General features: G+C 39.1%; 1 protein-coding gene across 8 annotated transcripts in view; it reads right to left on the bottom strand.

Moving 5' to 3' along the window:
- Window positions 1-13,463, bottom strand: part of LOC139127409 (high affinity cGMP-specific 3',5'-cyclic phosphodiesterase 9A-like) — a 76,284-nt gene that overhangs the window by 19,560 nt on the left and 43,261 nt on the right. For all 8 annotated transcript variants that reach the window (XM_070693328.1, XM_070693329.1, XM_070693326.1 and 5 more), the window contains 2 exons: window positions 10,453-10,530; window positions 9,670-9,713 (listed from right to left, as the gene is read on the bottom strand). In XM_070693328.1, coding sequence (XP_070549429.1) covers window positions 9,670-9,713; window positions 10,453-10,530 — 122 coding nt within the window. The remainder of the gene's footprint in view (window positions 1-9,669; window positions 9,714-10,452; window positions 10,531-13,463) is intronic.

The raw sequence follows: 13,463 nt of genomic DNA, 5'->3' as shown, positions 1-13,463 counted from the left end.
AACTGAGTCCATAATGATCTTAAATTATGGTTCCAGCTGATCCTGCGAGGTTCTCTGAACTTGGGTCCACAAGATAATATCTTACGAAGGTGGTGATGTTCAACCAAGTTCAGATCACCAGTGATGACATGGCCAACTGGAGTATATTTGAAGGGAGATGTAGAGCAGTCACAGGATGCTGGTGTTTGAAGGAATTCATCAATTTTTAAGTGCCGCAATGCCTTATTGTAATTGAATATTTTATTGGAGATTGTCTTGGTGTATTGATATGACAGAATAGGTACAGACTGGTTCTTAAAGTATACAGGTATAGTTTGATGTAACCTATGTTGAGATCTATGGGCACATAGGTCTATGTCGTTGTTCCCAATTTGAAACACATGTGGCATGTCTAAGTTATGGTTCTAAATCGGGAAAAAAGATCAGACCTCTAGTAGTATTGGCCAGCCAAGAAATACATATGCGCATTATAAATGAGGTACAAGATGTGACATCTTAAGGTCTAATATCCTATCAAAATTGGAGGGTATAGAACTTGTGGTTACTGAGGTCATCGAGGTCACATGACATTTTGAAAAAAAAAATTATATTGCTAATTATCCCTATATGCCAAAAAATCAGATCTCTAGCTCTATTCGCTTGCCCAGAATTAGATGTGTACATAATTAATGAGGTAAAGCGTGTGTTGTCATAAGGTCTCTCCCATCCTACTAAATACAAATGACATAGCACTTATTTATTGACATAAACATATATTTTAGGTAAAAGGTCATCGAGGTCACATGACATTTGGTCAAAAATTTCTCTCCTATAGTTATCCCTATATACCAAAAACCAGACATCCAGCTCTATTGGCTCGCTCAGAATGAGATATGCGCATAATTATTAAGGTACAGTATGTGGCGTCATAAGGTGTCCAATCATACCAAACATGAAGGGTGTAGCACTTGTGGTTACCGAGTTATGGAAAAATATGTATATTTGAGGTCAAAGGTCACCGAGGTCACGTGACATTTTGTCAAAAAAATTGTTTTGCTAAGTTATCCCTATATACCAAAAATCAGACCTCTAGCTCTATTGGCTCGCTCAAAATTAGATATGTGCATAATTAATGAGGTACAATATGTGGCGTCATAAGCTGTCCCATCATACCATACATGAAGGGTGTAGCACTTGTGGTTACTGAGTTTATGGACAATATGTATATTTGAGGTCAAAGGTCATCCAGGTCACGTGACATTTTGTCAAAAAATTGTATTGCTAAGTTATCCTTATATACCAAAAATCAGACCTCTAGCTCTATTGGCTCGCTCAAAATTAGATATGCACATAATTATGAAGTACAATATGTTGCGTCATAAGGTGTCCCATCATACCATACATGAAGGCTGTAGCACTTGTGGTTACTGAGTTATGGACAAATATGTATATTTGAGGTCAAAGGTCACCGAGGTCACGTGACATTTTGTCAAAAAAATTGTTTTGCTAAGTTATCCCTACATACCAAAAATCAGACCTCTAGCTCTATTGGCTCGCTCAAAATTAGATATGTACATAATTAATGAGGTACATATGTGGCGTCATAAGCTGTCCCATATACCATACATGAAGGGTGTAGCACTTGTGGTTACTGAGTTATGGACAAATATGTATATTTGAGGTCAAAGTTCATCCAGGTCACGTGACATTTTGTCAAAAAAATTGTATTGCTAAGTTATCCCTATATACCAAAAATCAGACCTCTAGCTCTATTGGCTCGCTCAAAATTAGATATGCGCATAATTAATGAGGTACAATATGTGGCGTCATAAGGTGTCCCATCATACATACATGAAGGCTGTAGCACTTGTGGTTACTGAGTTATGGACAAATATGTATATTTGAGGTCAAAGGTCACCGAGGTCACGTGACATTTTGTCAAAAAAATTGTATTGCTAAGTTATCCCTATATACCAAAAATCAGACCTCTAGCTCTATTGGCTCGCTCAAAATTAGATATGCACATAATTAATGAGGTACAATATGTTGCGTCATAAGGTGTCCCATCATACCATACATGAAGGCTGTAGCACTTGTGGTTACTGAGTTATGGACAAATATGTATATTTGAGATCAAAGGTCATCAAGGTCACATGACATTTTGTCAAAATATCCGAGATATATGCGTGAACGGATGGACTTACGGATGGACGAACAGACGGACATGACCCAATCTATAAGCTCACTGGACTTCATCTGTGGGGTACCGTGGCCGAAAACGACACAGACCCTCTTCAGTTTGTAATTGCGTCGTTCTGTTTGAGCTGCGTCGTTCTGTTTTGATCTGCGCTCTTCAGTTGTAATTGCGTCGTTCTGTTTGAGCTGCGTCGTTCTGTTTTGACCTGCGCTCTTCAGTTTGTAAATTGCGTCGTTCTGTTTGAGCTGCGTCGTTCTGTTTCGACCTGCGCTCTTCAGTTTGTAATTGTGCCGTACTGTTTGAGCTGCGTCGTTCTGTTTTGACCTGCGCTCTTCAGTTTGTAATTGCGTCGTTCTGTTAGAGCTGCGTCATTCTGTTTTTGAACTGCGCTCTTCAGTTTGTAATTGCGTCGTTCTGTTAGACCTGCGTCGTTCTGTTTGAACTGCATCGTTCTGTTTGATCTGTGCTCTTCAGTTTGTTTTCAGCATAACACGGAAGTACTGGAGTAAACATTTTGTAACAAACATTGAACGGTCACTTGGAGAATACCATTCAGGTGCCGCCAACTGAGCTGTTCGTGCAAAAAGGTGTTCGTGCGACGTTTTTCAACGGGCGGGCAAATTTCAAAACTAATCAGCGGGCGGGGAGAAAAATCTATATTTACTGTGGGCGGGGAAGAAATTTCACTATTTTCAGTGGGCGGGAGAAAAATTTTTGACAGTGGGCAACGGAAGATACGTAGAGGGAGGGGAAAGCGGCGTGGTTGATAGAACTTGAGGGGAGATTTAGCACCTAACTTTAATAGAGGGAAGCAATGTTCCAAGCTATACTGCCAGCACCCACGGTTTGCGTTGATCTGGGTTGCCTAGTAGGCATCTAGTTGGCAATGGGAAATTTCAGTAATGGGGAGAGGGCAGAGGGGAGCCTAAAATGTTGTGGGCAGTGGGGAGCGGGCAGACTATAGATACTGGAGGGCAGCGGGCATCAAAATTCAGTGGGAGGGCATATTTTCCGTGTATGCCAGTGGGAGGGCAGTTACGAACAGCTCTACTTTCCCCTCCAAATTTGGGTCAAGGTCAAAACTACGTAATATCGGTACATCAGCCTTCAAAACATGTTTTGTGATGATTTTGCGAAATTCATGAAATTTACCAGTTGGCGGCACCTGACCATTGCAACTTGGCATGGGTGCCCGTGGAGTCATAGGTAGTACAGGGAGAGCAACTCCACACATCGTTCACATATGGTTGTTTGCGTTTAATGTATGGTGGTGTGTATTTTTTGTTTCACTGTCTTGTGTACAGAACAGAATAGGTACGGCGAGACAGCTGAATATGAATGTCAGTGCAGTCTGTACTCCAGAGTTGAGTCACTGCGTACGACACTAACGCTTGCCAGACTTTCTTTATCAATCGTCTCAAGTCAGGTTCAGTGGATAATTTCGTGGTATAATGGCAGATCATTGTACGTATTCCTGTGTTGTCCCACTGAAGGTTTGTTCTTTCATTCTGGAAGCTAGGATGTCTAACTTCGTTCTATTGTGTTAAAGGTTGTGTTCGTATTGTGTTTACTAGACTGATATATATATATATATATATATATATATATATATATATATATATATATATATATATATATATATGTGTGTGTGTGTGTGTGTGTGTGTGTGTATATATTGTTGTGTTATTGAGTTAATTAATTTATGCTGCTGATTGTATCGTTTCATATATGCAAATGTAGTCACATGATAGTTCCCCGCCTTTCGCATATATACCAGTCCGGGTCAGCTCCAAAATTGGAGACTCATTATGATAATGTATTCCGGCATTCAGCCAATCATCGACCAGATTACATCATTAATAAAGTACAGGTCACGCTGGGTCACAAATTACCCACCAAGTGTGATCGGCAGTTTTGGGCCGCTTATTAAGCCCTGTCTTGTGAATTTCGACGAATTTCGACAGTCAACATAATCCACGTGTTCTGCAGAAGGTCATGTCCAACAAGGAGTCCGATTAGTGAACAAATATTCGAAATATTGACGATTCATTTCTACCCCAGTTTATCGATTTCGCTCAAGTACCGAGAATCATTTTGTGGATGTTCGTCATCTCTATTAGAAATACTGTTATAAAGGTTATTTGTGTAGGTACGCGTATAAAATTTTGCAAGGAAGAAGAGCAATGTCAGAGCTTTAAAACGATACCTGTTTTGTAGTTGTCAAACGCAGACTAAAAATGGTACGCGATTTTGAAAATGTGTTGACAGAGTGGCCACACAACTGTTCCCCATACGGTAGAATTTGTTGTATCGCTGCCATCTCCGATACAAATGGGGTATTCTGAACGATCTGTGTAGGTACACGATTTATATTTCGCAGGACTTCAAGCCAGAGTCTAGGAATCACAGCGATATATGGGGTTTGGTTGTCTTAGCCAGAATAAAACTGGTACGCGATTTTGAAATTGTGTTTTGACAGAGTGGCCACACAACTGTTCGACATTATGACAGAATACGGCGCGGGAGTTCGACACAGTATGGCGTACGTAACGAAGGACGCATGTGGAGGTTGCCAGGAAATATAATTTTTACTGATGGCGCGCTGGTCGCTGATTGGCTAATGAGAGGGGGAAAATATTATGGTATAGCGTCTCCAATTTTGGAGCTGACCCGGACTGTATACGCTCTCCCCACATGGCATGGCGGATGTGTATGTAGCATGTCTACGTCTCTTGAATAAAGTTTATTTGTTGGTGTTCAACTAAACGTCAGTCGTCCAGTCGTCACTAATATAGAATCGAACCCAAATGTTCAACCGAGAACACAACATATATATATATATATATATATATATATATATATATAATATATATATATATATATAATATATATATATATATTATATATATATATATATATATATATATATGTAATTTACAACTTGAACAAGAGAAAAAGGTACAAAAAAGACAACGGAAACAGAACACAGACAAAAGACGAAGAACAAGGATAGCACTTACAAAAAAAAGACATTCTCGATCTATGATTCAAAGTACATTACCAGAATATGCCAGCGGGTCCTATACTTTTCAGTTGTGCTATTTTTGTAGGAAATGTTTCTCTCAACTTTGTGCTTTTGTTTGACCTCCGTTATAAATAAATAGAACGGAAGAATTTCTTTTTTGTCTACACTTTTAGACAAGAACTGTTTCCCTAAGATAATGTGCACAGTAACAACATGTTTTTACTGTAATTTAAATAGCAGGGAGAGAGGTTATGCCTCCACTGTTACCCTTGCACGAGGCTACCTCGTGGTCGTCATCATCACTTGCCACACGTGGTAGAGCAGACAGTTTACATCCTGAGCATTTTTTGAGCAATTTTATAAGAATGTGAGGGCAACTTCACACATCGTTTCTACCTTTGTTAAATGATGCGGTACATTGAGTCGATTAATGTGTGTATATACAATCTCTCTTACTACCTAACCATAGTGCGTCACTCTTTTCCTTATTGATCTTCTGGCCGGGGATGTTGCCGAATGAGTCAACTATTCTGAGAAATTCTTCGGCAGATTTCACATCTGATAACATTCGAGTGGTGTCATCTGCATATTGTGCAATTTCTCATTTTGTTCGATTTGAATGCCCTTAATTGTTTTGTTGTGACGAATGGCGATGGACAAAATTTCTAAACTAAAAACAAGTACGGTGAAAGAGTATCACCTTGTCTTGAACCGCTACTAACTTGAAATTAACCAGAGGTGACACCATTATTAGTGACTAGAAATATCGCAGTATAAAACTTTGATTCATAGAATAAAAGATTCACCAAAATTAAATTTCTTTAAAGCAAAGTAAAGGAAAGACCACTCGATAGAGTCAAATGCCTTGGCAAAATCAATACAAAGTAGAATACCAGGAATATCGTTTTCTTTTGTAAAGTGTATTGAGTCTAAAATCTTGCAAACAGCGTCACCGATGTAGCGACCTTTCACATATTAACCAGCTTGATTTGGGTAAATTATTTCCGATAAAACTTTGAAATTCGAATTAAAAGGGAATTGGCAACAATTTTTATAATAAAAGTTTAAAAGAGAAATAAGTCCCCAAGTTTTCAGCTACAGACGATCTTTTTTTTATCAATCAAAGTAATGGTTGCTTGTCTTTGGGAAACTGACACTGACAACTCTCCATATGGACGTGTACATATAGTTGAAACTCAGTACAATTAAATTACCATACAAGGGCCAGAAACGCCATTCCCCGGGCTTTAATTACTGGACATGTTTTTCGAAGCTTGGTAGCATTCTTCGAGACTCAAATAACCCTCACAAATATTTGTTCTGTAATTCAGACAGTAAAGGAATATGCAAATCGCCAGTGAACTCTTCTGGTTTTTCTTCAGGAAAACAATGTGTAGTCTGGTATAAATTTCGATAAAATTCTTTCTGCGTGTTTAAAATTTCATTTAAATCTGTAGATGCTTGAAGTTTACGAATGTGATTTTGTAATGATTTCTCTTTTCAAGCTTCAAAAAATAAGCATTGCTTTTTTCAACAAGCTCATGTCATCTTATTCTAGCATATATGTTGAATAGGCCTAATACCTTGTGTTTTGACTTCGTAAATATCATCTAAAGCTCTCTGAACTTCATCAATGTCTTTTCATGTTTTACTATTTCACTTTCTTAATTTCGAGGTCCTTTTTTGTTGCTCCAGCTTTTTTTCCTTGTGTCTTTGACACTTATCCCGTTTTTGCTGTATTTTATACAAAAGTCCATGATTTTATACTATTTAAGCTTTGGATCAAGAACGTCAGTGAAATCTTGTCCCAAATATTTTTTTCATGCTGCAAACCTTCGAGCAACCAATAATCGCATACAGAAGGAACAGAAGTATGCGATACACTTACATATGCCAGACTTCACAAAAGCTACAATAGATGGCACTCCGCGCCGATTCACATGAGCATACACAAACACAACAAGATCAAACCGTAGACATAGCTTCCGTAATTGAACAACAAACTTCAGTGGAACAACATATTAACACATAAAATCAATCAATCATTCAACATGTCTCACCAATCAAAAATGAATTTTAAGTGACTGATGAAGAAAACTCTGTTTTAGAAACGTAGCTTCAAAGGATCGCAGTGTAACGCTAGTCTCTCCGCTCCAATGTGGGTTAACAGCAAGACACGTAAATTACGGGTACGTCTCGCCATGGCTAATCAACCCTTTACATAAAACAGCTAAACATGATATACACACACATAGAATCATACACAAAACGCAAAGAATTCACATATGAAAGGTGTGAGGAGTTGCTTTCCCTCACATAAAACAATCAAACATGATACACACTCACAATATACACAATATCATACACAAAATGCAAACAACTCAGATATGAACGATGTGTGGAGTTGCTTTCCCTTTATTACAACAAAACAAACTGAAGAGCGACGATCAAACAGAACGATGCAGTTCAAACAGTACGACACAATTACAAACTGAAGAGCGTAGGTCAAAACAGAACGACGCAGCTCTAACAGAACGACGCAATTACAAACTGAAGAGCGCAGGTCAAAACAGAACGACGCAGCTCAAACAGAACGACGCAATTACAAACTGAAGAGCGCAGGTCAAAACAGAACGACGCAGCTCAACAGAACGACGCAATTACAAACTGAAGAGCGCAGGTCAAACAGAACGACGCAGCTCAAACAGAACGACGCAATTTACAAACTGAAGAGCGCAGGTCAAAACAGAACGACGCAATCTCCAACGCAGAGTTCTTATCGGCGTGTCTTTCCCACAATTCCTTGCGCTGTCGCCGATAATGACTCTGCCACAGGTGTCTTGTTTACGTGGTAAATCACCACATACCGATCCGCAAACCGGAAGTCAGCTCGAAAACCGACCACCGAGACGAACTCGCCGTAAATACAAAGTCCATCCTCGATGCAAAAATGTTCATCGGTTTGAAAACAAATTACTATAAGTTTATAGCAAAACACGAACTGGAAAAATATAATTACCATTGGAACTACTTTTAAATAGTGCAATTATTCGGGAAGAAACAAGGCTGTGACCTATTCTGACCTTTGTGAGAATCCCCTGTATCGTCTGCTGATGATGTATTTTCTTGAATTGTGACCCCTCCTGCACTCAAAGTTATTTACCAAGGCGTATATATGCATACTCAAGAAAGAACAATAAATTAACACTGAAAGGAAAAATGGCGTTTTTATTTGAATTTGTAGATAACTGTGCGCGTGCTGGAACGAATTCAAAACTGCCGCGCGTTACTGTGGCAATACCATAGCTACAGTGCGCGGCAGGTAAAAAAGTAGTTCACTGACGTTCCAATGACCTCGAGGTCACATGAATATTAATCTGCCTGTGCCAGAGATACTTATTCAGCGTACGCGCGATAAGAACTCTGGTTCGAGAGTGAGAACGACGCAGCTCAAACAGAACGACGCAATTACAAACTGAAGAGCGCAGGTCAAAACAGAACGACGCAGCTCTAACAGAACGACGCAATTACAAACTGAAGAGGTCTGTGTCGTTTTCGGCCACGGTAGTGGGGACTAAAAATTGTGTCACTGCATCCTTTTTGCAATATGAATACGATGAGAAACTAAATTTTTATTTTTCGTGGCCTTATACATGGGAGTCTATGGAGATCTGCCTTATACATGGGAGTCTATGGACGTGTAAACTAAAAATATGCAAATTTCACCACGATTTGCCCAAATTTGGGAAAGGTCACTCCTATGCACTTCCATACCAAGTTTCAAATCAATCGGACTTGTGGTTTCAGAGCAGATTTTTTGACCAAAAATGGGAGAAAATTACAAAAAAATTCATGAAAAATAGCAAGTCCAAGATACTGACCCAAGATGTGCATAATCATTTCATGTCAGCCCAAAGTACTTACATGCTAATTTTCATGTAATCTGCTCAGTGGTTATTGAGTTTTTTCAATTTTGACTGTTTTTACATTTTTTCACTTAATTTGCATATTTTTGGCAATGACAACTTCATTTGAACAAAATCTCATCTACAGCCCATCATCCATGTACACACCAAATATCAAGATGAAATGTACAGCGGTTTTGGAGTTTTTGATGTTGACGGACAGACATACAGACATACAGACATACAGACATACAGACATACAGACGTACAGACATACAGACATACAGACATACATACATACAGACATTTCCCTAGCCTATAAGAATAGCTTCCATTGCCATATATACATATGGCTATGGGAGCTAAAAACTATCTGATTTTTGTCTGTTGGTTCTATTAAAAAAGCTTCAAACTATTGTGAACAAAGATATGCTCATGCTAACGGCCTTTGGCCACCAACTAGCATGTAGTAAGTCTTGTGAAGCTCAAATGTGCTTAAGTTGACCTGCAACCAATTAGAACTGTTAATTCATTTGCATATATAAATGTCCATTTCTACTTACCGTGTGTCTGCCGTGACTCTTGAACGATGACTTTGTATGGGTTGCTGGAAAATTGAAAAAACGTTAATGAATTACTTAAATGGCAGAGACAGTCAAAGGCGAATTTTGCAATATTGCTGTTCCTTTCATCATTATTTTAACCTCAGGCCATGATGATACGCGGTTTCTTCTCTGGTCTAAAAGAAAACGAAATACCCCTGCTTATTTCTTCCGATAACAATGTCAGAGAATGCAGATGATGCAATGGTATGTGTCCGGTAACAGAGATAAAACTCATGTCCATTTGTATCGCCACCATTGCTCTGTAGCGATTGATTTTCTCCCAACATGAAGCTTTTCTGTAATTTGTCGGGACAGATCAGTCAGCGCGCGAAATAATTCTTAAGTTGCAAAGGAAATAAGTAAATGCCGTACAGTTATCGTTTGCAAACTGAAACACGCTGTAATGCTGTATACAAACGACTTCGTAAGAGTCCAGTCTCGCACTCAATAACCCTATGACGTACGCTGTTTAAGCGACAAACTTGAAAACAATACGGTAGATATTATTCATAGTAATTTGTTTAATTCACTATAACCATTTTTTTCTGGAGAGAAGTGCTCTCAAAAACTTTGATTGCAAACATTGCATGGAGTGCTCTTTGAAGAGTAAAATGAACGGTCGTTAGTTGCAGGTCGACGTTCAAAGCCAAGTGTAGACAAAGAGAGCGCCGTGTGCGATGAAAATTTGCGAGTGTTGAAGGTACCTGCATACAATTCACAAAAACTATATCTAGGGCTTACTTTGCTGTGTTGATGGGCATGGTTGGTGCGACAGAGACCAGGCCGCCGTTCCCATCCTGAAGTGAGATGTTGGCCCATCTGTAAAAAATAGAACAGAAAGGATGTGTTGCCTTTCAAGTAATTATCAGAATGGAAACAAAATGTTGTTTGTCAGATAATTATCACAAAACGGCCTCGGTTGAAAATTTGTTTTGTAAGGAAAGCAAAATTCATTTCCTCTGTACTGCCTGCATTCAAAATTAAAACACCAGGCTTCGCTCTACGTGTGCGGTTTTCAAGCCCTACTAGTGTTACACTGCAGAGGTAATTCTTTATTTTAGAGGCCAGTCACGCTTGAAGCCCTACACATCTCAATGGAAGTAAATCTCTTTTAGTAGAATGTCTTTTAGCTTAAATCCGAGAGCGATGACCACATTTCACTCATTCGCACACAAACTAGCATTATTGATAACAGTGGCTAAATTCAACATCCACTCGTTATCATCCACCAGTGCCGTTATAACGTACCATAAAAAAACAAGGCACGCCATTGTCACCGCTACTCTTAATTCTCCCTACGTACTGGTAATTAATCACCTTTGAAACCTTCAAACGATTTCATCTCAAATAGAATACCTATTCCAGCTCAGTGAATCCTCACATATACCACATGAAAGGCTTTTCTATAACAAGGGTCCGCTTGATGTCTTTAATAAACAATATACTCGCTTGGCAAAAATTGAAATACTTTGGTACCATCTGTTTTCCCTATGGTCATAGCTTTTTTTTAATCCACAACAATTTTTTGCCAGCGTCATTCATTCATGTTATATTTATCCTCGTTTCGGAAATCATCTGTGAGATTTAGTCCTCAAGGATGCTTCAAACGTCATCTGTTCTATCTGTGCAATATTAATTCCTTTCGAAATCGTTTTTGGCGATATTGATTTGTATACTGGAGCGAGGCGAAAGCGGGATTACTACACGAATTAGACTTCAATGCTACTTTTGACGTACTTTTGTTGTGCAACTCATCGGCCAATAACGATTGAACAGATGTCAAGGTGCTAAATAAGCTTACGCCTTGTATGCTATATGTGCATCCACACTTTTCTGTGAAACAAAGCTAATAAAAATCGTCAGCCACCTTATACCTGTGAAATGACCGCTGCCTTTTCCGCTTGGTGTATACATTCTCATGTCTACATGGGAAAAACACTATGTTATTATCGTCTTTGCGTTTTGTCAACATGCTATTCTTTAAAATTTAAGAAATCTCGGTGAACTCATACTAGTGAAAATGTCGACAACCTAACGTTCTATTTTTTAAAAGTCTAACCGACACTCGACGCAAACAGCACTGAAGCGTGTTGGGTATTTTTTGTCCGGTTTGATTTTCAAATGTACGACACTGATTTCCAGAAAAAAAAGATATAATGTCCATTTTTTACTCCGGGACAGGTCTTTGAAATTCAGAGTTACTTCCCCCTTGGAGATTGTACTCGTTCATTGCCCGTACTGTTGATATTTTATTTATTTATTTATTTATCTATTTATTCATTTATCTATTTATTTGTTTATTTTTTCATTCATATTTATACTGGTTAGCTCCCTCAGTAAAAAAATGTACTGATTTCCAAAGAGGACCAGTGTAAAATTCTTGGGAGAACGCATGTTCTCACATTCCTGGCCGCTGGGAGTGCGGGATCGACACTGTGGGAAAAATCGATCCCACGCTCTCAGAAACCGTCCCACACTCTGCAGTACATATTACACGAGCTCTGATTGGATGATAAACAGTCTGTTTTGTTCCAAGCGCAAAATGTTATCCAATGGCACGACGCGTAATACACGGACCAGAACTACAAAGTAAGCAGGTCAAAGTACAGTGGCAGACGACAGAGTTGTCACGATTTTGGATGATGTTGAACGTGTCCAATGTGAATTTAACGCATTTTGTCTCACACTCGCCTGCGGCTCGTGTGAGACAAAATATCCCCAACTCGTGTGAGAAATCTGATCTCAGGTCCTTGGGGGTGTGATATTCTATTATTCTGCAGGTATTGACAACTCCAGTAAACCATGTCACAGAATACGATGAGGTGTAAGTTACTTTGATTTCTTACCATGCTGAAAGTAATGCATTCTAGTGACAGCATACATTTGTTTTTCCCCAGGCCTGATGGTCGCCTTGAGCAGTCTATTTTAAATATAGAGAAGCTGTAGGTCGAGGGAAACAGACTGTTTTGAGCCACTCTTATCAGGCGTGAGGGAAAACAACCATCCTGCTACTTGAATACGGCTAGTCAGTGTGTGTTTTGTAACACACTTGATCCACTTTTCGCCAAAGAGTCGAAATATTTCTCAGCTATCATCACTTGTCTCAGTTGCAAGTGACACCGCCCTCCTCTTTACACACTCTAATATATGCGCATGCGTAGACGGCGTCAACAGGTTTCAGAATTGGTAACCGTTGACATTTGCTGTACCATTGACTTGTAACTTGCTCCTTGCATGTATCAGCACAGTGATGCATACCACGTGACCGTAAATTGACGAATCACAACAGAGAGTTTGGACGGGGTGTATTACATCATATGCTGTTACCATGACAGCCAGCCAGTATATGTACTATAATCGTATAGCGTCGACTACATGTTCAAAAAAGTTTAGCACAGCCTCTCATAAAAAGTGTAACTTACTACACTATTGCTGTGAACAGCACACCAACAATACAACCAAAATGTAGTCATGCAGATCACTTTGTTTTGAATCAACGACAGTGAGAGTATGAATCCACTCATCTTAAATATCGCACCTAATCCTTACTTCTTGCTATCGCATTAGACGTTGTGAATGTACAACGTGAAATGGGGCATTGTACGGCCTACTCGTAGCCATATGCTCCCATTACACAGTGTTTCATCTTAACGTTAAGCTGGCCGAAAACCTATGCTCGATTTAATCTAGATATTAAGACTCGATGCATTTCTAATAAGTCATTTAACTGTATTCTCTAAATCAGGGTAATC

Source organism: Ptychodera flava, unplaced genomic scaffold (assembly GCF_041260155.1).
Source record: "Ptychodera flava strain L36383 unplaced genomic scaffold, AS_Pfla_20210202 Scaffold_31__1_contigs__length_3010019_pilon, whole genome shotgun sequence".
NCBI classification, from domain to species: Eukaryota; Metazoa; Hemichordata; class Enteropneusta; family Ptychoderidae; genus Ptychodera; species Ptychodera flava.
This window is presented reverse-complemented; position numbering and strand designations above follow the sequence as displayed.